This window comes from Neolamprologus multifasciatus, chromosome 14 (assembly GCF_963576455.1).
Source record: "Neolamprologus multifasciatus chromosome 14, fNeoMul1.2, whole genome shotgun sequence".
NCBI lineage: Eukaryota > Metazoa > Chordata > Actinopteri > Cichliformes > Cichlidae > Neolamprologus > Neolamprologus multifasciatus.
This window is the reverse complement of record NC_140452.1, coordinates 14,008,149-14,033,274: the sequence shown is the minus strand read 5'-3', so window position 1 is coordinate 14,033,274 and position 25,126 is coordinate 14,008,149. Positions and strand designations below refer to the sequence as shown.

At 38.0% G+C, this 25,126-nt stretch overlaps 1 protein-coding gene across 2 annotated transcripts in view; it reads left to right on the top strand.

Annotated features, from left to right (window-relative positions):
• The window catches only part of arhgap42b (Rho GTPase activating protein 42b), a 78,703-nt gene that overhangs the window by 19,826 nt on the left and 33,751 nt on the right, over positions 1–25,126 (top strand). For both annotated transcript variants that reach the window (XM_085131039.1, XM_085131040.1), the window contains exons 2-3: positions 5,897–5,992; positions 8,712–8,773. In XM_085131039.1, coding sequence (XP_084987165.1) covers positions 5,897–5,992; positions 8,712–8,773 — 158 coding nt within the window. The remainder of the gene's footprint in view (positions 1–5,896; positions 5,993–8,711; positions 8,774–25,126) is intronic.

Here is a 25,126-nt window from a genome sequence, read left to right as displayed (position 1 = left end):
GAGCTCCTAGATAGAGGTGCTCAACCATGGGGATGATTTAACAGAGCACTTTTTTCCTACTTTGATTGGCATAATTAAATCTAGTAAATTAATTAAAGTGCTATTTCTTGTTAGTCATATCATCAACTGAAGAGTTAGTATTAATTTTGATGTCTGAGAAAATGAGTTCAGATATATTAAGTTCGGTGCTGCTATAAAAGACCTTTTACTTGATACTTTTATAGGTTTTTGACCACAAGGAAAAATAGCACCAAAACACTGTAGAGCAGTATCAGAGAGTAGAATGTTGTAGATATGTACAGCACATATTAAAAACAGAACTGTGTGACCATGCTCATCAGTAGGCTCATTAACCAAAATATCCCATGACTTTTTGTGCCATTGCTGTTGCCATAGATATAAAGCAATATCAAAAATAATTTTGTCGAGGATTTAAATTCTATTATTTCAGAGCAGTCTGATAAGTTTGAATTATGGTTTGTGGTTTATTAATTTTAGGAATGAGAACGTTTTGCAAATGAACCAAGAGAAACAACATTGATGTTGAAGCTGAAGAATTAAGACAAAAGGTAAAGACCATATCCTGTAATACCAAAACTTTTATTGTAATTTTAATGTTGCATTTTTCTGGGTTTTGATAAAGGCTGTTAGGAAACATTACATTCAAGTGACTGTAACATTGGTAGGTTTGGCAAAGGTGGGGTTAATCTGAGCATCAGAGTTAAAAGATCATCCATTATTGATGGTCCTGTGAGCACACCCAGACAACTGCAGCATGGTATTGATCTGAAATCTGCAGTTTTAGAGTCAAAGTGGGAACGATAGGAGTGCATCAATGGCACAATACATTTTCTCAGTTCCTCTCAGTGCTGTTCAGTGCAGCCTATGCAACATTTACAAGTGTCTGACAAACTTAAAACAACATATTTTTCTGAACACTTCAGTGTGTGGTCTATTCAAGAAAAGAAGCCTTGCAGTTGTCTTTCTTAAATACATTGAAATTGAATGAATCAGTGCTGACTGTTAGGGTTAGAATAATATCAGACCTGTCAAGCAATTTCTGTTCCTGTGAGTTTAGACCCTTTTAGTGAGGACATGCTATTTTGTCCCGGGTAGCCACTATATCTTTTATAAACTGTCAAGCATCCTCTTACAGGCAATTTGCAGCAGAAAATGAAACTCAAAGGTTTGCAATTTTGTAACTTGATGGTTGCTCTTAAACTTTTATTGTATTAAAGATAATCTGGATCCTTCTTAATGAGCAAAATTCAAAGCTTTTTCAAGTATATGAACAAACTTTATGCAAGCATGTAATCATAAACCTACGTGTGCCATTTACACTTTAAACCTGTAAAACCGCTGGTACTTAATAGTACTTAATGAGTCTTTTATATTTTAATGAGTCTATTACATAAACACAGTTTTAGCCCCATATACTGTATCTGTGTCAATTTTTTTTTTTAACTTTTGAGGGTTTTTTTAGGTAAAGACTGTTGAAGAGAGAATAATTAAGGTAAGAAGCAATTAGTGAGTCATTGTCAACAATAGATATGAGAACACTGCATACATTTGAACTGAGTGGGCTGGCAAATAAAAGGCAAAAGGCATTTTAGAATATTTGCCTTGTTTCGTTTTTAATTATAAATCCAAAAGAAAGTTGAAATGTTGAAATATTCCCTCACGTGCCCGATCTTCACTCATTATTAAAATTTCACCTCAGCAGACCCACACATTAACCTTTACGTAACTGAGATATGAAACATATTTGCTTCACTTGCACAATTAAAAACAGAGTAAAAATAACAACTGCAAGCAGGAATGAGGGAGCCAAGTACTTCCCAATAACAACTTCATGTGATCATGTCAAAAGTAAGGCTTTTTCAATTGGCTGCATAATGCTTCTAAGGCTTAACTTGAAGATTATCAGGACTAGTTATGATGGCAAGTCAATTAGGCTGACATGACTAGTTGACATATCTTGACCTTGACACCCTCGCACTTTTACCAGATGCAAGCGCTACTAATTATAAGCAGACATATTGAACATTATTTAGCAATACCCTTTTCTTCTAAAATGTATAATATGATCACTTCCAATTTTCTTTGTGCTGTTTCTGCTGCTTGTTAATGTCAGTGACAAGGCTGCAGAAGCTTGACTTGTATGGTACTTGTTCTGGTGGGGAGCAGAGCCAAAGTTTAACAATATAATGGGTAAAGTAGATTAGATGAAAAGTTGTTGAAAAATGCAATAAACACTGCCACATATATACAGATATACGCAGCAGTGTTCATTGCCATATATGGCATACGTGATATTGCATCTAATTATAACATGGCTGTGCAGTTTAGCGCAGCTATCAGGTTCCTCCACAATCACTAATCCAACGACACGAGGGAGTGACTGAAGTCGTCCTTTACAGAGCATATTCAAATACAAAATATTGTATTCACGTCTTTTGATTTATTGGTTCCTGTTTCATTTAGGCATTCAGTCTGAGAATTTCTTCACTTTTTTCCTGCTTTTTATGGATGCACTTCCTTTTATCCTGTCTCCACTGCCTGTGTCAACTGTGTCTGTAATTCCCTCCCCCCACAGAAAGCGCAGAGTGGAGGAGTACTGGTAAATGAAAGATTTTTACCAGAAATACTTTTTATACTTAAAAGTCGACTGACTTGGGTCCACAGGAATTTGCTCTGTCTGAAGAAGATCAGATGAATGATTATTAAGTAAACCACAGAACACACAGATAGAAGTTACTGAATTCATTGAGAAGTTAAGTTTGACGCATCTTGGCATGCTCAAGAAGTAGACATTAAAATGAAGTGACTGCCCCCAGTTGGAGTTCAGAATTACAAACCAGTCAATTTGATTGGTTGGCATAGATTCTTACAGCAAAGAGAAAAATAAGAAGATGGATAGGAACTCTTCTGGTGTCTATGCAGCTTCATTACTTGGCCCACAATTATAAGTGAGTCATGCGCTCGGTTAGCTTTATAGACGTCATCACTGTAGTTACTCTGACCCTTTCATTAAATGCAAAAAAAACTGCTGCATTTCTTTCCTGCTTGTGATTTCAGTTGTAACTGTAATTAGATCTTCTCTTGAATCAAGGACCTGATTTCTACCATACATATCATTGGTTTATAGTGTACATCTGTGTGTAAGATGGAAACCAGATTTTAACTGAGTACTGTTTATTTTTGTCTCGTCCAGCAGTTTAAAACTCCCTGGTGTATATGTGAAGGTGTGTATGTCTTTTAATGTGTGAAAATATGGAGAATTTTTGTGTAGCTCTCATCCAAGCTGTTATTTGAGGGAGGAAAAAAATGAAACAATAGTAAGTTGCAAGTTGATGTAGCCTAATTGGGGAAATTAAGTACATTTTTTAATATCCCACATAAACTTTTGAAAACTGTTGACAAGGCAGGCAGAAAAATGTAGATATAAAAAACATTAATCAGCTATTAAATAGTTTCGTGCAACTTTTTTTTTAAGCAGCAACAGAAGTTAAACTCATGGTGAGGTGTCTCTCTGTTCCCATTTAGTTCTTTTCTTTATTCCATGGATCAAAGAGAAAGTGGGAGGTTTTATATAAGGCAGGTAGAGTTCAGGAAATGATAACCTAGTCTTTTTTTCCCATTGAGAGCATTAGATCAGAGACTGTTGAAGCACCTCTAATTCTTGACTGGACATGTTACACTCTGGTTGACTCATCAATCCAAACAAAGAGAAATTGCTCTTGGCTAGTTCTGGCTCATTGCTATTAAGTCAAAGGTATAATACTTTGTATGAAGAAGACTTTACAAGCTAAGTAAACTTGTTCATAAACTTGTAGTTTTATGCATACAAATTTTAGAGACCCAGACAAAGAGCTTACGACTGTGCTGCCTGTGACTCTAACAATGATTGCAGGAGGTCAGCCTTGTAACTTTCTGACTGCAGCTTGAATCAATTTTCTTTGTTATTGGATCATATTTGGACCAGTTCACGTGCTATGCTGCGGTGTTTTGTTTCTCATTGCCACATTTGTAAATATGCCTCCAATCTTTATTGGACTTTAGCTTGCTTCTATTCATCAGCGGTTATTACTAAGGCTTATAAATACTGTTGTCATACAAAAAAATACTATGAAATTCTCCTGCTGTATTGTTAAATTCTTGTGACTCATTTAAATCTTTTAAAAAATTTCCACGCACTTGTGTTTTCATAGCTGGAAGGTTTTGGAGTACAAAAAATGACAGTACTCTCTGGAGGTTGTCAAAAAAGACATTTGATCAAGTTAAACTGTAGAATACAATAAAATCCTAGATTTATACCTAGCAGTGGGGAGTATCCAAGGGTGGAATTGTTCTATTGATTTGTATTTTCTGTGTGGGCTTTATCATTTTTGAGACAAAGGTTAGACAGTTCATCTGGGCTTATTTTTTCAGATCCAGGTATTATGATCAGGCACCAGTAAGTATTGCAAATGTGTGACTGTCAGTGGGCGTGTACATGGACAGACAGCAGTTCATAAAAGTGCATTATTTTGTTATCTGCTGTTATGAATTGTCAAGCTCCATGCTATTGTCAGTTTTCCAATGTTTAAAAGGAAAATATCTGTAGAAGTAGTAGGGTTGCAGTGAGTCTTTCCTTTGATGACTTGGTGACTTGCAGTAGAAATGAATTTAGAGGCCTTTTTTGCATGCCAGTAAAAATGTACATGGGTCAGTAAAACTCTGAGCCACTGACCTGGGCTGTTAGGCTGGACATTGAATTATTGTTAGCATTATTTTTAATATGTACAGTATGAGAACACCTCTATTCAGCAACAGGAAACGTTGCATCAAAGCACAGGTCAATCCTCAGTTCTCAGAATATTAAGATGCTCACTTTTCTTAATTGAAGGCACCACGTGCTATTTTAAAGGCTTACAGACCATACTTACTCATTCACTAGCACACTTCAGTGAGCAGGCAAATACAAAGACACATACACATGAACAAACCATTGATCTATCTCATCTATACAATACTTTTAGAAGCATTTTTTGCCTCCTACTAATGTAAGAAACTGAATAAAGGCTGTTTAATGAATGTTTTCATTTAGTTTGTGTTCAAAAGAAACCATTGAGCAGTTGATTTTAAAAGACTTGACTTTTGTCTGTTTTGAATATTTACTGTTGCCCATTAATAAGATAAAAAAGAGGCCTATTTATATGCAGATGTTTTATGATGCAGCTGTGGTGCCCGGGGAAATAATTCCTTGCAACTTGACAATAATTAAAGCAATGCTATTGGATGTGGTGGTTATCTTGATATGGTATAACCATATGAAATTTCTGTCATTTGACTATCCACACGTCAGTCTCAACTTATAGAACTTGTAGCTGTTGTTCTGGGTTCTGCTTTGTTTCCGCTTTGACAACAAGTTCTGGGAGCAAAATTTTGGCACCCTTTACCAGGTGTTGCAAAATCTATTTCCAGTTATTGTGTGGGAAGCGATGGGGCACAAGGCTGTTGCTCATAATTGGCAAAAAGATCTGTTATATGAACTGCAATAAATGCAGCAACAGAGCAGAAACCAGTAATTTGTCTCTGTGTCCACTAAACTTTTTTGATGTGGAACAGCATAATATGTTTTGCCCGAAGTGTGTCTTGTTTTCAGCAACATGCATCTGCTTGTTCCCATTTTTGTGAAAGTGGAAAAGCAAAATAAAGTAAAATCTAGTGCAAAAGCAAAGTCTGCGAATTATATATGGTTATTGCGTATAGTCCAAGGAGGTTACATTAAATTTGCATTAAATTACATTACATTTTTCTTTATAATGTACAATAAAATTTGATTCATGTGTCTTCAGTGTGCTTTTCATCTGTGGTATGCCTCATCTGATGCTCAGCCCGTCTGATTTTCCAGATCTTTCTGCTGCCGTCCAGAAGTTCTCCCAGTCTCTGCAGGAGTTCCAGTTTGAGTGCATAGGAGATGCAGAGACAGATGATGAGGTGAACATCGGTGAGTCCAGTTTAACAAGGCACAGAGTATTCATCTCCTGCTAAGGTTTCATCTCTTGCATCACATCAATCTGATTTTTTTTATCTGATTTTTCTTTTATGTTTTAGTTTCTCGTGGGAAAACAGTTGCTGTGCCCACATGTATCATGCGGGCTACTGTCTTGTAAAGGTCACATGCTCAAACGATTCGTTTATAGTTAACCTGTATATTAGTAAAAGTAATTAACGAAGAAAGAAAATGCTGTAACACTAATGCTGTTCATTTTTTCAAATAAAATCCAGCGTGATCTTGGAAGGGGGTTTGGCTGTGTATGGATGTTAAGCTTGTCTGCTGTGCATGTATAATTAATGCTATTGATTTGCTTATGATGCTTTTCCTGTATCTTTTCAAGCCTATATGAGATCAAAGGGACTAATTGTGATCAGTGTCAGAGATTAATGGAGGTGCAAACCTCCTAGCCTCCAAGAGGAATATGAAAGCAGCTGTGCAGAGGGCCTCGTTGGCTCTAATGGGCATGACTCCCAGTTTGGCCTCCTCTTCGTCTCCGTTTTTTGCACTGCTCATTATCCCCAGCTTGAGTCTTTCGCTCTGTGGAGCTGTAGACTGCTGAATTACTGTCCATCTGTGAGGGCTAGACTAGATATCGACCTCCTCTACAGGCTGTAATGTTCATCTGAATGCAAAATGAATAGTCCTTTTTTTCCCTCACAAAGCTGTTGTTACTGTGTGATGGCCATGGGTGCAGGAGACCAATTATATTTATTGGAAAAATCCACATCCAAATCTAAACCTCATTAGAATCAAGCACACTTTAATTAGAGACCCTTCCCTTGTCTTCCCTTGTAATTAAGAATCTGATGATCTTAGACTCAACAATGGATGTTTTAGCAGCGCACCTGTAACTGAACCTTTTTGGCAATGCATGAAACTGGCACAGGTGATGACAGTTTCATGCCACGTGTTGGGTAGCATTTGTGGACTGTTATTTATAGACGTTGGCAAATTTGTTTGGGCAGTCTTTAATCAGGATCAAAGTAAAAATGAAAATGCTAAATAGTGTTTGTGTGATTTTGTGTCCACGTCTTCAGTATCCTTCCTGCAATACTACTCGGTTCATTCACCATCTCAGGGAGAAAAGGCCACGATTACTATTTGAGGAAAAAACAGCCTGTTGAAATCAATCTAGTCATCAATGAAACTGAACTTTCTGACTGACATACCTAGACCCTTGTGTGAATGCCAGCCATGATCTTGATGCAGTATTGGTATAGTTCACTTTGATGCTCCTTACTTCCCCACATAACATTGGGATCCTGTATGTGCTGCCAGACAGGTTCATCTGACCTTCTATTGATTTCAGTCTATGACTTCCTGCAGTGACATTCACATTCCAAGCCAGAATGGGGCGAAAAGATTGATGTGGCTATAGAAATTTAAATCTTTAGAAAAGTTACAGCCCCAACTCATAGAAGGTCAATCCTTCAGTCGACAAGAACTGTTCAAATGTGGAATAAGTGAGATGAGCAAAAATCCAGCTCCGAAATATTAAATATGGAACAGAAAAAGCATCATTTTAAGCACATAAAATTGATTGTAAACATACAGCTCTTGTTGTTGTCTAGCTACAGTGTGCAGAAATATGTACATTTAAAAAGCTTATCTTCCCAATTCATCCGTTCCTAAGGTACTAAACTTTATTTAATTTAGTGATTCATCGGGTTTATTGCCTTTCCTCCACTTAGCAGTGAATGATATGCAAGTTATAACCCCACTTTGACTCCCATTTCCTTTCTTCACAGTCTAATCTTGTCCCATCAGTGGCTCCAGCTGTGCCCTTTACCCCCTGAGAGGTTTTCACCGTTGATAGAGGAACTGGTAGCATTAATAGGAGGCCAGCCTGCCTGCAGGATCACTGGCACAAAATCATTGCTCCCCAGTCTTTAAAAGCTTTGGTGTGTAAATGGACCAAAGTGTCTAAGATGATGCATGGGTCCCTATGCCAGGCTGTCGGGGTTGATAATGATGTTACTGTGTTGGCAAGCAGAGCAGCTCGACCGCTGCTAAATGGCTAGACATAGGGTGACACAGGGGCTGACCAAGACAGGCCACGTTGTATCTGGCCTTATATTTAATGAAGCTGTGAAGCTATCAAGGCACAGTTCTGTGTCAGATAAGCTTCGATGCATTGTATGTTGAATTCATCTGGCCCTGCAAAATGTAATATAAGCCACTGAAGTATAACCCTGATGGCAGGAACATATCTCTATCACATCAGTCTCTCCTGTATTGTGACAGTATATTGCAAACCCTAGCTGTAGGAGAAAATAAAGGGAAGCAATCAGTGGGTTCAATTGAAGTATTGTTTTTTGTTGGTTTATTATTCCTTTCTTTTTACTGCTGGTCTTGGCTTAAATTGGACAGCTGCATGCTTTTATTAGGTTCTAAAATGTACTGCACTGAAAGGTCTGAAGCTGCAGTGCAAATAAACATTTTAGCATCGCGCCTCTCCAGTGCTCGTAGGGTGCCAGGACCAGCTGACGTTTAACGGCTATGCTTTTTTTTCTGCTTACGTTTTTTTTAAATCATGCGACTGTGTCAACAGCCCAGTTCACTGTGTGTACTCTCTCAGCTGTGAATATATTGTGAAATGGGGACTCATACATACTTATATATATTGACCAAACATTTTAATATGCCGATATGTCTTATTCTGTTTCAGCCCAGTCATTCAAAGAGTTCTCGCAGCTGTTGAACACCGTTGAAGAGGAAAGAAGACGCTTGGTAAGAATGCAATTTTAGACACCAAACAAAACCATAATTAAGATTTCAAACAGAAGCGCCGCAGTCTTTATTGCATCTGGTGATTGACAGCGATTTTTATAACTTGATATACAACAATAAAACAAAATCGCATTCGCTAAAGCAAATATTGCCAATTATCCAGTTAATAGTTTCCTCTTATTTTATTTTGCGTGCTGAAAGTACGTTCACTTTTAATCTGTTTGCTTTGCTAAATCCAAACATTTGATTTTAAACATGGATTTTGTCTCTGGAATTTATAGTAGCCAATCAAAACGATAAAAATATCAGTGAGTTTGTGGTTGCAGTGGGTGGTCATATAAAGTTTTGCCGCAATGCTAATGATTAGTTGATGTAGTTGTAGCTCACAAAAAGCAAAACGGAACAGTAGCTGTTTATTTTACCATAATGAAATCAATTTGATTTGTTACTTATACTGAGTACTTAGTAGATCTGCTGTACCCTGTTGACCAGAGCATCACAGTCTCTAGTTACACAGCTTTACTAACTTAGTGTATAAGAACATAAGCTATTACTGAATTATAGAAACTGACATTCTTTAGAGGTTTTTATTCTTGGAAGAAACATTTTTCCTATGGGTTTCAGATGACTGGAAGTCAACAGAGCATAACATAATGATTGATACAGGTAGTAATATGAAAATACATTAAAACGGCAACAGAATGGAGAAACTTTGGCAAAACAATTTAAAGCCCCACATTTTCTTTGATGGGTTTTTGAACTAAGATCGTTGGCTTTTTTTTTTAGCATGGTACAAAAAGTGGCAGTTATGGCTCCGGTTGGGTGGTCTAAAGGTCAGAAAAAAAGGCTTCCAACTCCACTGAATGCCTGCAGACCAACCAGGCATGACATAAAGGGCAAGGGCATTGGAGGGGGCCTGGGGGAGGGGCTTATGCCCCACCTGGTGTGAGAATGTTGCAGAACTGAGCCCACACACATACACACACACACACACACCTCAACCAACAGTATGGCTTTTTTTCTTGGAGGATAAGCAGTTGACAGCAGACACATTTTTTTGTGTGTTTGTCATAATTAAATTTTTTGGCTAATGACAGCATAGAGATATCTGTTGAAAAGAACAGAGTATTTGTCTGTGCACACCTCCACGTCCATGGTTTTTCTAGTGTGGATTAGATGGTTAGAAAGCACAGTTGTAGAGTATAAACAGTACAGTGAAAGATAAAATGCTTTGTAGTATTTTTGCTTTTACTTTTACTTTATTTGTTTTAAAGTTGCACATCTTTAAAGTTTAAGTTTTACAACTTTGTTAGTTCCCCTGAGTCGATGTTTTCATGCAGAAAAAGAACATATACCGTGCCTAGCATTTAAAGGTAAAAGTAGCTGTTTATGAAAGTGGCACTAAGAGATGTCTCAAGGCAGCAATTACATTAGTCTACATACTTCAGCTGTACATCTGATTTAAGAGGTCTGATATGCAAATGTGACCAGCTGCAGGTTAGCAGTTATAGGTTTTGCAATTACCTCAGACATTTTCATTAGGACTGTGTTCACCGTGACGGAGGAATCTACAAACTTTATACTGCCACATTTTTTTAGACTGCAGAGAGTAAATGTTTGATACCAAAACTTTTATTTGAGATAGCTCACTGAAGTTTAAGGTACAGATCTCACATAGGTTTGCATGTCTACAATATGTGTTGCATATATACAGCTATACTGACAAGCATTCACCCTCACATTCACACCCCACTTCTCACCCTATGGTAGCTGGGATGGGCTACGAGCTACCATATCAGATGAGTGATAGACGATGGATGGATGGATGGATGGATGGATGGCTATACTGTACCCATGCTTCTATGTTCTTGGATAGGCTTGCAATATATTTCTAAAATTATGTAGAGTTTCAGTGAATGTGAATGCAAATCTCACAGCTGACACTCAAAGCACAACTCAATTTTATGATGGAAAGAGTTGCACTTAAAGAAATGGGTCACCTCTCGTTAGACTACATAACTTTAAGGAATATTGTGTCATCCTAATCATTTTACAAGAATAAAGGTAACATTAATAAATGTATGTCACTTGCGAAACATGTTTCTTTTCTTTTTTTCCAAAGCTCAGATGCCTACAAATGCATTAGATCATGCGTCTTCTTCACAGTTAGTCAATTATTGACAATCTATTTCACTGGCATCGCCAATTTTAACCAAGGTTAACCTTTTGTTTAACCAGGAAGTGAGCTCTTGAGATAAAGAATCTTTTTTTGCAAGCCTGTCCTGGGTTGATAATGGCAACATTAAGCTAGCATGTGTTTTTGTTTGGTTTGTTTTTGGGGTGGTTTCACTAATCTGAGCTCCCAGAGAAAAACCTGCACAAGCACCCTAAGAGCTTCTTGCTGTGAGTCATTAGCAAAGCAACAATTGATAAATCATTATTCCATGTGCTCTTTGGATGTTGCATCAATGCAACACCCAAGGAGCATTTTCTATACGTAAACATAATTATCATCTAATAAAGAGCAGCAGGCCTTTCATTAGTGAGGTTGCCAGGCAGGCCCTGAGTCAGAAGGAGACTGTTTAAGAGCTTTGTATTTGAACTTTTTTGTATTTGAACAGTGATCGTGGAGATTTCGTCTGCTTTCACACAACATCAAAATTCTTACAAAGTTAATGCTCACTGTCTGGGCCCAGAATATGCTCATAGAAGTGATTCTTAATCTGGCGAGATTAGCTGCCTGGATAAATAAAACAAATAAGCTGCTGATTCTTTTCACATTTCTAAGTACTTTGTTAGATTTGGGGGGAAAATGTTTAAGAAACCCACATGCTGAAGAGGGATGCTTATCTAGTGCATTCAAATGTACCATCCTTTACAAGCATCCATACACGACAAGTTGGGAGTGCCTAACTTTTCTCACTATTGCCTTAATTGGTGTGTCATGACTCATGACCTTGTGCTTGAATAAGAGAAAGCAGCAGCTCTGACACCTGTGTTGCTCTGAGCTAGAAAGTAGTTCAGGAAGTGATGCAGAGCTTTCTAATTAAGACACATGCATATACAGAGCATTAATGCAATGAAGAAAGAGCCAAAGTCTTCTGTATCTTAATTTAAATTCATATACCACGGGTTGTCATAATTGCTTGTTTGTGTGCCTGCAGCACCACTTCTAACAAACTTGATACTGAGTATGGGTGCATAGATGGTAGCATGAAATACAGCAAAATGTGTGTGTACGGTATATTAACTTGTGGGTGTGAAACACCAGTGTAACCTTAGAAATGAAAATCTTGGGCTATGATGGAACCAGTGGTGGGCATAATGCTTCTTGCATGATTAGTTGGAAATATCAAAGGAAATAAATGTGTTTTGGATGCACTGAGAGTCTAAGGTTTGTACAGGTTATATATACAGGTTTGTCCTCTCCTGAAGAAACATGCACTGTTGTTGTTTGTTTGTTGCTTTTTCTATCTTTGTGTGTAATTCTCTTCCTCTGGGATGCTGGTGGTCATCTGGGGGCTGACAAAGAGGGTATAATTTATCTGTGCATTTATTAGGATTCAACACAAATACTAGGAAGCTGACACTAGTGCTACTGTAGACATAAAATTAAAAATCGACAGGACAGATACATATTAAAGCACGTTTGCATGTGCATTAATATGTAAATATTATGTAGTCGTGTCATTTCAAAATGGTGAAAAAAACAAAAACAAGTCAAAATGACAAGCAGAGACAAGCTGAACTGGATAAGAGAATTTAAACGACGGCACAGCTGAAAATACAAAGTCATAGAAGTAAATTTAATAAATCAAAGTGGCTATGGCTAGGCAAAGAAGCTATGGAATGCAGCACTTCATTCATCTTTGATAGATTTAATAAGTAAAAACATATTCATAGCACACACACACCCCCACTTTCCCCCCTACTTGCTTGAAAAGTATCCTCTTTGCATCATCTCGCCTCTCTTCACCTAGCAGTCTTCTGTCTCCTCAGATCTCTGGAATATGCAAGAAACAGGGTTCTGATCTCTGCACTTTGAGCTGATTGTAATGTGATGCAGAAAGAAACGCTTTTTCTTATGGTTTTCTTTCTTTCTTGTTTTTTACCTGTGTGCATTCTAAATCTCTTGGGACACAGGTGCAATGTAACTAATGCCTTAGATAAACTTTGTATTTTTTAAATCCCCATGGTGTGGAAAAGTGACTTTTTGATATCATTTTCCAAGAAGATTATTCAAGGATTTTGTTTACTTTGAACTGAATGCAGCCTTATTTTTTTCTCCATTGCTCCTATATATGAAATGGAAACTTTGAATGACTCACATGACTTGGGGCATAAAACTGTGAATGATGCTCCTCAGTAAGCTACAACAAGTACTTTGCTAATTTTTATAGAGCCAAACTGCTTATACCAAGTTCACTGATTGATATATACATCCTAGTTTCCACTACAATAGCATCTTGATTTGATTTGAATGACCATTCAAATGCTTTCGGAAAGCTTTGATGAGTACAAGAATGTCATATTTGTCTTTTCATCACTCTTTTTTGTAGCAGATCAAATAAAAAACAAACTGCCCTCAAACTGTTAGCATACATCATTTTTGTACAGAGAAGGTCAAACATCCATAAATGTCCACAAAACAAAAAATGAAGGCTGTAGCACCCAGAAATTAAACACCTTTCAAGTCAAGTATAAAAGCTGATGAAAAAAGGTTAATGATACCACAGAGCTTATAGAGCTATTAAATTACTTGTTTTGCTATAAACGACATATTGGTGGCAACAAGCCAGTTATGTAGGAATAAAAGAAAAAGGGTTTAATATCAAACCCTTTAGATTCTCTAACCTTGCAGTCAGTTTAGGTCTAAGCTGAAAATTAATAATGAATTCATTTTTATTTGAAATGATTAAAGGAATATAAAATAAAGTCGAGTTTCTACCTGTTTTTTATGCTGATATCACAGCTATATAATTTTCTTGTTAGTCTCGATATGACAACTCCACACTATTTTTTTTAAAAACAGCTGGAGTGTTTTGTAAGGTTATACTCAAAAGACTGAAATAACCTATTTACATAAGCAGTCAGACCCTTCACTTCATACTTGGTTGATTCACCTTTGGCAGCAATCGCAAACTCTAGTCTTCCTTGGAATGAGCCACAAGCTTGGAACAGCTTTCTTCTGGTTTCTCCTATTCTTTGCAGAATTCTTTTAGCGTACCTAGTGTGATGGAAAGTGTTGGTGGATAACAACCTTGAGGCCTCTCCAGAGATTCTCCTGACTCTGGCTGACATACTCCAGGACTTTTACAGAGTTTTCGAAAAGCTGGTCCTGTGATTTCTTACTGGTATGCTTTGTTGTTGTCAAAATGTAAAACGTGTCTGACTTGCCAAACATTGGCACCGTTTTGATACTGCCTCTAAGACTATGCTTGACTATGGGGACGACTGCAAATTGCGGCCAGATTGTGAAATTATATTTTCAGCATATACGCGCTTTTCTTTTTGTGGTCTGAGAGTTTGTCATGTGCCTTTTGGCAAACTTCCAGCACGCTGTCATGTGCCTTTTTGTGATGAATGGCTTCCGCCTGGCCATTATACCAGAAGGCCTGATTGATGGAGTGCTGCTCTAATGGTTGTCCTTCTGTAAGTTTCTCCCATTTTCCCAAAGGAAATTTTGATCTCATTTATAGCGACCATTCCGTTAATCTAGTCTGACCAAGGCCCTTTTCCTCAGTTACTCAGTCTGGCTGCTGATCAGATCTAGTAAGTCCTTAGGTGCTTTCAAACTTCTAATATTTAAAAATAATGTGCCATGTTGTTCTTTGTAGCATTTTTAGTCCTCTTGAATTTAACCTATAGCCTTTTATGGATGTTCAGGGAGATTATATCCCTCTGTCTCATTGTTTGGCTTCCCCAGCTGTGAGACCTTAAATAAACAGTTACATGACTTTCCATTTAATTGAATTAGGTAAAAATTGACCACAGTGAAAATCACCGATAGAAGTAGAATAAACCAGAGCCTAACTGCAATTCTAATAAAGTCTAAATAGCAGACAGGTATCTCACACTGAACTACAAAGATGCAACAAAAAGTACTTCACAGCTTTTAATTCACAGTCAACTTTTCACTGTTACTGTGTGGCAACGCACAAAAAGGAAACTCCCTGAATCTCTCTTCCACTGTCACAGTTTATGCATCGGACTGAGACAAACCAGGAGAAAAGTACAGATAACCAGAAAGTTTCATCTCAGTCTTTACAGCAGTTGGTCTTCAGAACGTAATTAGCACATCTCAAGCCAACACATGTTCACCAAATGTATGAAACATTTCCTAACAAGGAGACTATCCTATGCTCAAACCATGAAATATTGTGAGATATATCAGCTGAGACTTGACTCTCTGCTATTGTTAAACCACAATCACTGCCAGATGGTGTTTCTATTTTGCAGGTTTGTTTCCCCTAATAGATTACAGCAGACAGATGTGCTTGCAGCCACACATTAGTAAAAAGAATAGAAAAAAACTTGTCATGCTCAGACAGAGCAGTTGAAAACTTTCAGAAGCTGGCTGTGGGGGAAAAAAAAGGAAGAACCCCTCCATCATACCTAGTACCGTTTCACATCTGGACTGAATCTGTAAGAAAAGCACAGACTGATGAGAGTGACTAAAAATCAGACTGGATATAGAGGAAATATGCATGTCTCAAATCAAGGTCCCTGTCATTTCTGGAGTATTACCTAGCGTGCTTTAAATCTAAGTTGCCTCTGGTGTTTGGACAAAACTCTTACCAGTAGCACAATTTCTGCAGGGTTTGTCAAGCATGAAGCTTTATATTGTCTGTTGGCTCAGCAGGCAGCCAGGCCTAAAATCTTTTTGCTTTGTGGCTTGTGATTGGCTTGTCAACTACCCAAGTGTGTTATTCCTCTTGAAAACTTCCCAAATTCTATCCTGGTAAAAAGATTTCTGCTATTATTCCCCAGTTGATAACCCTCCAACCATCAGAGAAATAGTGAAAATGGTTAAAGTTCTGCATGGTTTGAGAAGGTTCAGCATTGTTGAGCATGGATGGCATTAAGGTGAAGAAGGGCAGTGGCCTCATGTTGGGGCTCTTGGAGTGATATCAGTATCCCCTGGGATAAGGGTGTGCTGAAAAACACATTGAGTTTTCATGGTGTTGTTGCTTCTGAAATGGAAGAAAAATCAGGTATATTTTTATATTTTGGTTACCTTAAGAGCAGCATAATATATTTGGGGGTTGGGAACAACTGAATTGCAGTTACTTTAAAGAACAGGCATGCGTAAACACATCAGTAGATAAATAACCTAAATATTTTAGTCATCTTTTGCACAAATGTTCCCTTTGATTGCAGTTTGCCTTTATATTCGAAATGAAATGTTTCAGAAGATTCTGTCTCTCAACTTGTTACATACTGATGCTTCATCAGGACACCTACCAAGACAGCACAGTAACTCAAGCAGCGCAGTGGCTCAGTGTCTGCTGTCACTGCTGTGTGGAGCTTCCATGTGCTTAAGTAGTTTTCCTTTGGAAGTCTGCGTTTCTTCCACTATCAAGAACTTCCAAGGTTTATTGTTCTGTCATTGTGCCCTTTACGAAGACACTAATCTGGAGATGGAAGAATAGCAGCCAACAGACATTCACAGAAGAAGACGGGTATGTTGTGGGCAGCATAATTGCCCAACTTCCCACTGCAAGACTGGGGCTGGAGTCTATTCTTAAATTTTCCAGACTGCAACTACTCCTCTACAGTTATTTAAAGGAGTATCAAGAGCATTAAAATGCAATGTATACAATGTCTACATATATATATATATATATATATATATGTATATATATATATATATATATAGATATATAGATATATAGATATATATATATATATGAGAGAGAGAGAGAGAGAGAGAGTGAGAGATATATATTTGTCTGTGTGTGTGTGAGAAATACACTTCTCAAGTTCATTTCCTCCTTTATTAATGTAAAGCATTGCCTAATAGTCCCTCAGCTGCATGTGATGCATTTATTCCCCATATTGAATTTCCTTTGGTTTACAAGTCATTCACAGACATGCAATTATACATATTTTGTGTCTTTGCCTGACATTAAATGCAAAAAGTGTGTCTGTGGTGAGCAATATGCTGCTGCTGTTTTCCCAGGATTTAACAGTACAGTAATTCTGCTATGTGGGTAGCTTGTGTGCTGGCCTGTGAACTGAGGAATGTCCCGTTGACCCTGAAACAACACAGTGAAATAAAGACAGTCATTGTTCTGAGGCACATTCATGGTGGCTTGTTTAATGAAAGTCTGAAAAGTATTTGGAGTGAACATCATCAAACGGTTGTGCTACACGCCCCAAAGCTAAAGTAAACCTCAGTTAGTATGAGCAAAAATTTCTCTGTTTATCACACACTCTGGTTAATACATGCCGGCGTGTTATTTGTTTAAGAAATCCTCCACATGCAGTGTTTGACTGAAATTCTTTATTGCAATAGATAAATGTCATTTTAATTTTAGATATGTTTTCCTTAAATCTACTGAGATTTATATCAAGACTTTGTAATAATAATGGATTGCATTTTGTATAGCGATTTTCGGGGCCCTCAAAGCGCTGTACAATTCCACTATTCATTCACTCACTGGTAGAGGCAAACTACAGTTGTAGCCACAGCTGCCCTGGGGCAGACTGACAGAAGCGAGGCTGCTATATCGCGCCATCGGCCCCTCTGGCCATCACCAGTAGGTGAAGTGTCTTGCCCAAGGACATAACGACCGAGACTGTCCGAGCCGGGGCTCGAACCGGCAACCTTCTGGTTACAAGACGAACTGCCAACTCTTTGAGCCACGATCGCCCCACGAGTAGCCCAAATCCCCACTTTGGGATACTTTTAGGATATTTTCTTGGAAAAGAAAATATGTTCAAAGTAAAGAATCTGTCCTATTTCATGATTCATTTTTCTTCTTTTAACAGTCACTTTTTACTTCCAAATAATGTGCTAAGTAACGATAATGCTTTAACAGCATGGCCCCCCCTCCCAAAATCAATTTTCTCATCAAAGCAGGCCATGTTGATTGGTACTGGTGCATGGAAGTTGTGACTTCCGATCATGCAGTGAGTGATAGAAACCAGAGAAAAAACCTGAAAGAGTTGAAGATTGTCACTGTTTTGAAATCAGTTCATAACACACTAGTGTGATTTCTTTCCTCTTCATTGCTCTTGTTATCTTTATGCTTTCTGCTCGTTACTGTATGTTACACTTGAGTAAAACAAGGTCACTGATTCATCTGATGGAGAGCATTTTCTCAGTGTCTGGAGACAGCTGCTTCTCCGAAAGTGTGGAAACCGAGGCAACCACCAGAAGAGCTGTTTACTGATATGATGTATTTTTCTGTTGCTGGTGTCTTTTAAGGAGACACTGAGCCCTAAAAGCTTAAATGCTTCACCGTGGAAAGGAGTTTTGAGAGTGCAACATGCATGCAAGAATTAATGCAGAATATGTTTAAAAGCTAAATGTCTGCATGTTATTTCATTAGAAGAGTGATTTCACTGGTAAAGTGTGTAATAGACACGCCAGTCCAACGTGTCAGTTTGCCTCTCCAAAGCGTGAAATGGACACACATGCAGCACCACCAGAGCGAGGTAAGATATTAAAAGCCAAGAAGTCGGTAGTGAGTAAAAAAGTGGGAAGTACATTTCAGGCTCCTTAGTCGCCAGAAATGATTAAGCTAGGCAGCTAATATGTTTTTACATGAAAATATGTTAATAAGGTCTGTTTAAACACTTTCCTGTTGGCATGAAATAAAAAATCTCCCTCTGCAGATTACTGCAACTTCTGCATGCGTGAACATTTCACACTTTGGAGAGGCAAAGCGTGAAATGCACACGTGTCTGTTAAATGTTTTGCTGTGATACTGACGCTACGTCCAAAACGATGATGATGACTAAGGCTACGTCCACACGTACATGTGTATTTTTGAAAACGGAGATTTTCCGTTTTCGTTTTAAAAAATAATCCCGTCCACACGTAAAGGCAGAAATGAAGGAAAACGCTGCTAGGAACATGCCAAAGCAACAGGTGGCAATATATTCCTAACCGTGCAGAAATGTTGGCCAATCAGAAGTGTAGAAGCCTCGGTGGGAAAAAGTAAACAAAGCTGGGGCATAGAAGCAGAACCGAGTTGTATGTGTGGAGGGACAGTAACTGTTTGTGTATATGTAAGCATTTAAATACTGCAGAGAGTACAATTAACAGTAATAGTATTGTAGAAATTCATTTCAACGAAACAATAATGTGGCGCACGGTGTGACGTAAACAATGCGCACACCTTTTACGCTGCGTTTTCTCTGTTTTCTCCGTTTTTCTCGTCCATACGTAAATGCAAAAACGGAGTTTTCAAAAATATCCACCCTGGCCCTAGTTTTTAAAAATCTCTGTTTTCAGTGGCCAAAAACGCCGTTTACGTGTGGACGAAAGGTGCAAACGCATAGAAAAATCTGCGTTTTCAAAAATACCCGGGTACGTGTGGACATAGCCTAAAATTCATCATCATCGTATTAGAAAGTGTCCGTTTTGAAATGTATGCATTTTCAAAAGAGCATTTTCAAACCGACGCATTTTTCCTTGAGGAAAACGCCGTCTCAGTGTGGACGGAAGGCCAGAACGGAGAGAAAACGATGCGTCATTAGTGTGGACGTAGCCTGAGATGCTCACTCACTCATTGCGGCGACCGTGGCTCAGGGGGTTGGGAAGTGAATCTGTAACCGGAAGGTTGCCGGTTCGATCCCCAGGCTCTCTGTCCTGGTCGTTGTGTCCTTGGGCAAGACACTTTACCCTACCGCCTACTGGTGTTGGCCAGAGGGGCCGATGGCGCGATATGGCAGCCTCGCTTCTGTCAGTCTGCCCCAGGGCAGCTGTGGCTACAACCGTAGCTTGCCTCCACCAGTGTGTGAATGTGAGAGTGAATGAATAGTGACATTGTAAAGCGCTTTGGGTGCCTTGAAAAGCGCTATATAAATCCAATCCATTATTATTATTATTGCCAGGTGTACTAACATTTACGGTCTTTTAAGATTTAGCATGCTAGTTAGGCTTCGACACACGGTTATTATGACGAATAAATATTACTGCTTTTTAATTACCAAGTAGCAATTTCTAAATTAATTTACAATAATGTATAAATAACCTTGTAAGATTTACCAAAGTGTTATAGATTTTAGCACATTGTTTTATTATTGTTTTATTATTGCTCATATTTTAAGGTACTGGTAAGGCCCAAATGTTACTCAGGAAAACTAGGTAAGAATATCTGTTTATCACCACTTTATAAAAATCACAAATCCACATTTAATCTAAAAACCTTTTCCATTTTGTGGCTCTTTTAATATTGCAGCTCTTTACCTGCAGACTGTTTGATACATAGGGATAAATGTGTGCAGACAGCAATCACAGCAGCCTCAAACTCTGGTAGCAAGAAAGGTCAAGCAGTCTCTAACTGTGCTTAAAACAAACAACAGAAAATCCTCATGGGACCCACAAACCAGCTACTATCTCCATTTCAGCAGTTTCTTTATATCCTTGCTTAACAGCTTACTCGCCAATCAGATGTGTAGGGCAAACGTGTCACATCTATCCTCACACTGTTGTGTTACTTTGTCTGCAGCAGGTTTGCTTTTATTTCATAGCTCATAAAAGTTAGGGAAGAATAGCTTTGCAGCTTGCTGCAGGTGCCACTGCTGCACTAGATAAAGATTTAGCTCAACGAGATTGTTACCCCCCTGACACACACGCACACCTTCTCGGCAAAACAATCTGCAGAGAGAATGACAGACACGCATATCTATTGCAGTCCCTCTTCTAATAAAGGTTGTATCCCATTGTCAGCATGAAATAGAAAGTTTTATTTTGTCATGATGATACGGACGATAATGTTTATTATGCATTTAACGCACTGTATTAATTAGGTTTTGGGGGCTTTGCTTCCACATCTTTAATAAGTTTGACTAATTCCTTTTTGGTTGCTGCTGCCATCAACCAGGAATGTGGTTATTGGTGTGGTGTTATTGTTGCTGATATTTTTATTTGATGCCGCCGGGTGTTACTAGGTGTAATACAATTCGGGACAAAGAAGTACAGATGTCTAGCACGCAGTCTTTTTCATGTAAGGCACACCCACTCGTGTTATTGCATTTAAAGGCTGCGCCAGCAGTGCTTGTTAACATTCCTCAGATAGTCATCAGCAGTATTTCTCTACTGGTTTTTACACTTAATAAATTTGCACAATTATACATTCAAATTAGCTTCATTTCAGCCCCAAAGGCTTTAGATGACCACTTATAACTGACAGCTAAACAAAGGTGGGAACCTAAATGGGAAAATTAAATCACTTCCAAGAACGAAAGCCACTGTAAGCATGCTTAGTTAATATATAACTTAATATTTATCACCAGGAGACTTATTCGTGCTACAAAAGATGAAGGACTGCTATTCTAGCAGAGAACATTATATTATAACAAATAGATACTGACCAAAATCTGCTGATTGATATAATTATTTCTTATAAGATATAATAAACAAATCAAACAGATTAAAATTAGGAAGTTTTTTGTATTTTTCTCATTAGATGTTAAACATTCTGAAAAATTGTGACCTGTTTCTGTCTCAGGATTTTACTAAATTGTCACAGTTGACAGATTTTCACTTGCAAGCACCCACCGATAAAGCACCTTCTTGTCAGGGCCCAGTTGGCTTTTTACAGAACTGTTTTCCCCGCCTGGAGCCACATTTTCTTGGAAAGTGTGCGTGAGGGTGAAACTGCTACAACAACAACAAACAGAAATATGCTTTTTCATTTGAAAGATAGTGCAGCACGGTGGCCGAGCGGGCTTTTTATGACGCCTCTTCAGCCAGAGAAAAATGGCAAGCCCGGTGTGTATGCATGTGGGTGAGTTTGTGTGTATTCAGAAACCAAGGGATTCAGTTGATTTGCAATGAAGAAGCACGGCTTTAGGTGTATTAAGTTGGAGTTTCATTGTGAGGACGCTGTCAAAACAGAACGGGCAAAAAGCCTATAAAAGTTATTTACTACCCTGTTATAGACTTACATACTGAAACCAGTGAGACGGCGCAATATATAGTTTAATGCTAGAGTGATTATAAACTGCAAGTGAAATGCACCAACACAACCAAGGAACCACGGCCACAAGATATGCACTTTAAGCCATTCTAGACGATCTGAAACAATAAATAATATAAATATGTGCATAGAATATGAAATGGTTTTACCCAAAATGTGTTTTAGCAGCAGTTGTAAGTCATAGAGGTGAAAATGAGAGGTGCTCTTCTAATAAAAGCTGACCTAAGTAATGATTATTTACAGGCTTTCTCTGCAGTAAACATAGATAAATAAAGAGTCTGATATCCAGCAGAATATTTTTATTAAGGGAAAGATGAATGATACATGATGTTTCCAAAGGGTTTAAAGTTGATATTCACATTTAAACCAGTTCTAAAGATGTGTTTGAAAGGGGGAAATTTGAATTGGTACACTTCACAGTATTCAATTTGAGCTGGCTTTGGTGGCATTCTGGTCGGCCTCTGCAAATTAACCTCAGAGTAACACTTTTGATCTGCTTGATGTTTAGACTGGTAAAAGCAGGAGCATGGGAAATACAGCACATTGACATTCCTCTCCCTATCTGATAATGAAATTGCTTAGCGCTATTGCATCCTTTCAAGCATCACACTGTGCTCGCTCATATGGATTTAATCCTGTTGAGAGAGGCTGTTGCTGAGGGCATTCGGCACAATGCCAGTTTGAAAGTAATCTATCGAGTCTTAAATAAGATGGCCTCTTTCAAGTTTAACTGTCTGAATCAGCTTATTGGAAGATAATAATCAAAAGTGATCGGAAATCTTGAACATTTTAAATGTATTTTCCATTGCTTTGAATGTAATATGCATTAACTGGCACAAGAAGTAATCACGCTCCTATTATATCTAAATCCTGTCAGATTTCAGGTAGCAGTCGCCTTCAAGGACAATTAAACTCAACAGTCATCGTCTCAGAAATCCAGAGAAGAACAAACTTGATATTTTTATCTCGCTTTCAGTCGCTTTCAAATATTAGATCATAATCTCAAAAGCCTGGAGTGCGGTGTATTTAATTGTCCTGTCTATTTAGCTGAACATGAAAAAAGTGTCGTTCTTGCTGTTGAGACGGTAGATAACACAACGACTTCAATACGACTGGAGGATTCTAACAGCTAAGAGATTATATTTTTATATAACAGATCTGATGACCATCAAATGTCCTCTGTGCTTCTGGTGGAGTATTACTTGTAACCAAAGTGACTTGATTTATCTTACAGAGCTCCATTATGCTTTTAAACCCCATCTGGTGATGAATCATTTTGCAGGTTGCGAGATGATATTTTATATGTGAAGCACTTCCTACTTCAAATTTCCATCAAGCACCTGATTTTAGATGAAAGTTAAAGACTAAATAATAGGTTAAAATGTTCAATTTTGTTTTAATATAACCTGAAATTATTTCAAATTCCACCAAATGTTATTTGAGTCAAAAAGAGTAGTTAAAAAAACACACAAGCTCAAAATTACTGGACAATAGATTCTCAAGGTGCCCTGTGGTATCTGGCATGAAAACCTTTGCAGCAGAGACCTTAAATCCGGGCAGATGCTAGCTTGAGCCAACACAATCATACTTATTACAGTACATCCCCCAACTCCCTTACCAGTTCATGGTTTGTCTTTCCTCCTATTTTCAGTTGTCTTGACAAAATAATTTGGCTTACCTACTCATCCTCATCTGTTCCCTTCATGCTTAATATATGAGAGAGGGACAAGCTGTTATTCATTTATCTTTGAGTAATCACAACATTTTGAGTAATTGATTATAGTATTAAACAGTAGAAGTTTCGAGATGTTGTGGTTTTGAAGTTACTGTACTGTGCAAAAGTCTTGAGCTACTCCTTGTTTGTTTTATATGTTATTGGTTTCTGATTTTCTGTTTTGAAGTCTGTTCTGTTTTTTAGTGTTGTTACTATCACCATCTTTGTTATTTAAGCCAAAGGGGGCTGTATTTTAACAAGAGTGCTAAGTTATCGGCTAATGCTGGCAAGCTAGGTTAGAAAGCTACATCCATAAACATATACAAATAGAGATTTCTACTAATTACTTGTAACACAATAACACGATAATTTCATTCAATTATTTTCAAATTAAAACACAGTTTTCTTCTCTCGTTTCTTGACATTTACTACAATGGCAAAAAATCAGCTCTAAAGCTTAACATGGGTTTCATTTGAAGCCCTTTTGAACAGCTGCAAAATTTGTGACTATAGTGTAATTATAGTGCATTATTACAACAAGTAAAAGTTACATATTTACTCTACAAGATTTTAACATCCACATCATAAAGGGAAGATGAAAACACTGCAGGCTAAAGAGATTGCATCTTCCTTTTCAAGTCACTCATTCTGGTTGGGTGATGGAGCTGACAGGGTTATTTTTAGACAGTGAAAATATGCTATGATTAATGGTTCAAAACAAAGACTCCATCTCGAGAAAGTCTGTGTTCAGAGGACTGTAGCTGGGAAGCTGATAGTCATTCTGAGCTGACACCACTAAATTAGTGCTGTTATCATAGATGTATCATAGAGCCCAGCCCTTAGTTTATCACTGGACAGAATAACACCTTAAATCAACCTTAGAGACATTTCATTTATGGCAGTGCTTCCTGTGCTCCACCAGTCTGATGTCATCTGGTCTCGGTGGGTGAAAGCTCATACACAGAAAATTCAGAAGCACCTTAATGGCACCTTTTTGAACTGCTCACCTGCAGTTCAACATAGACTGTAATTGACACAGTGTATCTCAGCTTTTCAGTTTCTGTCTGGAATAAAAGCGGAGCGACTCCTCCAGAGACCTTTTTTCCGGTCACAGGAGAGGTCACCAGTATGTAGAGACATACTTCAAAAATTTAAATGCATTGCAGATTGAACTTGTAGAGCTGTGCTGCTGCACTGTGTTATAACTCACCAAGATTTGACAATACTGGTGCATCAAAGCTCATATAAAAAGGCTCCATTTTTGTCTGCCTTGCAAGACTATTGTTGAGTGCTTTATCTCATAGATCTGCTGCACTCATTTTGGTTCCGTGCAGTCACACATTGTTCATTGTCGCTTGCTTAAGAAATATTATTAAATGTGATTGCTCCATCTTCCACATGTAGTTTCAACTGTGTTCGACTTAAGCTGAATGATTCCATAATTTCCTGTGTGGCACATTTGTAGACCAAGCTTATTGTTAA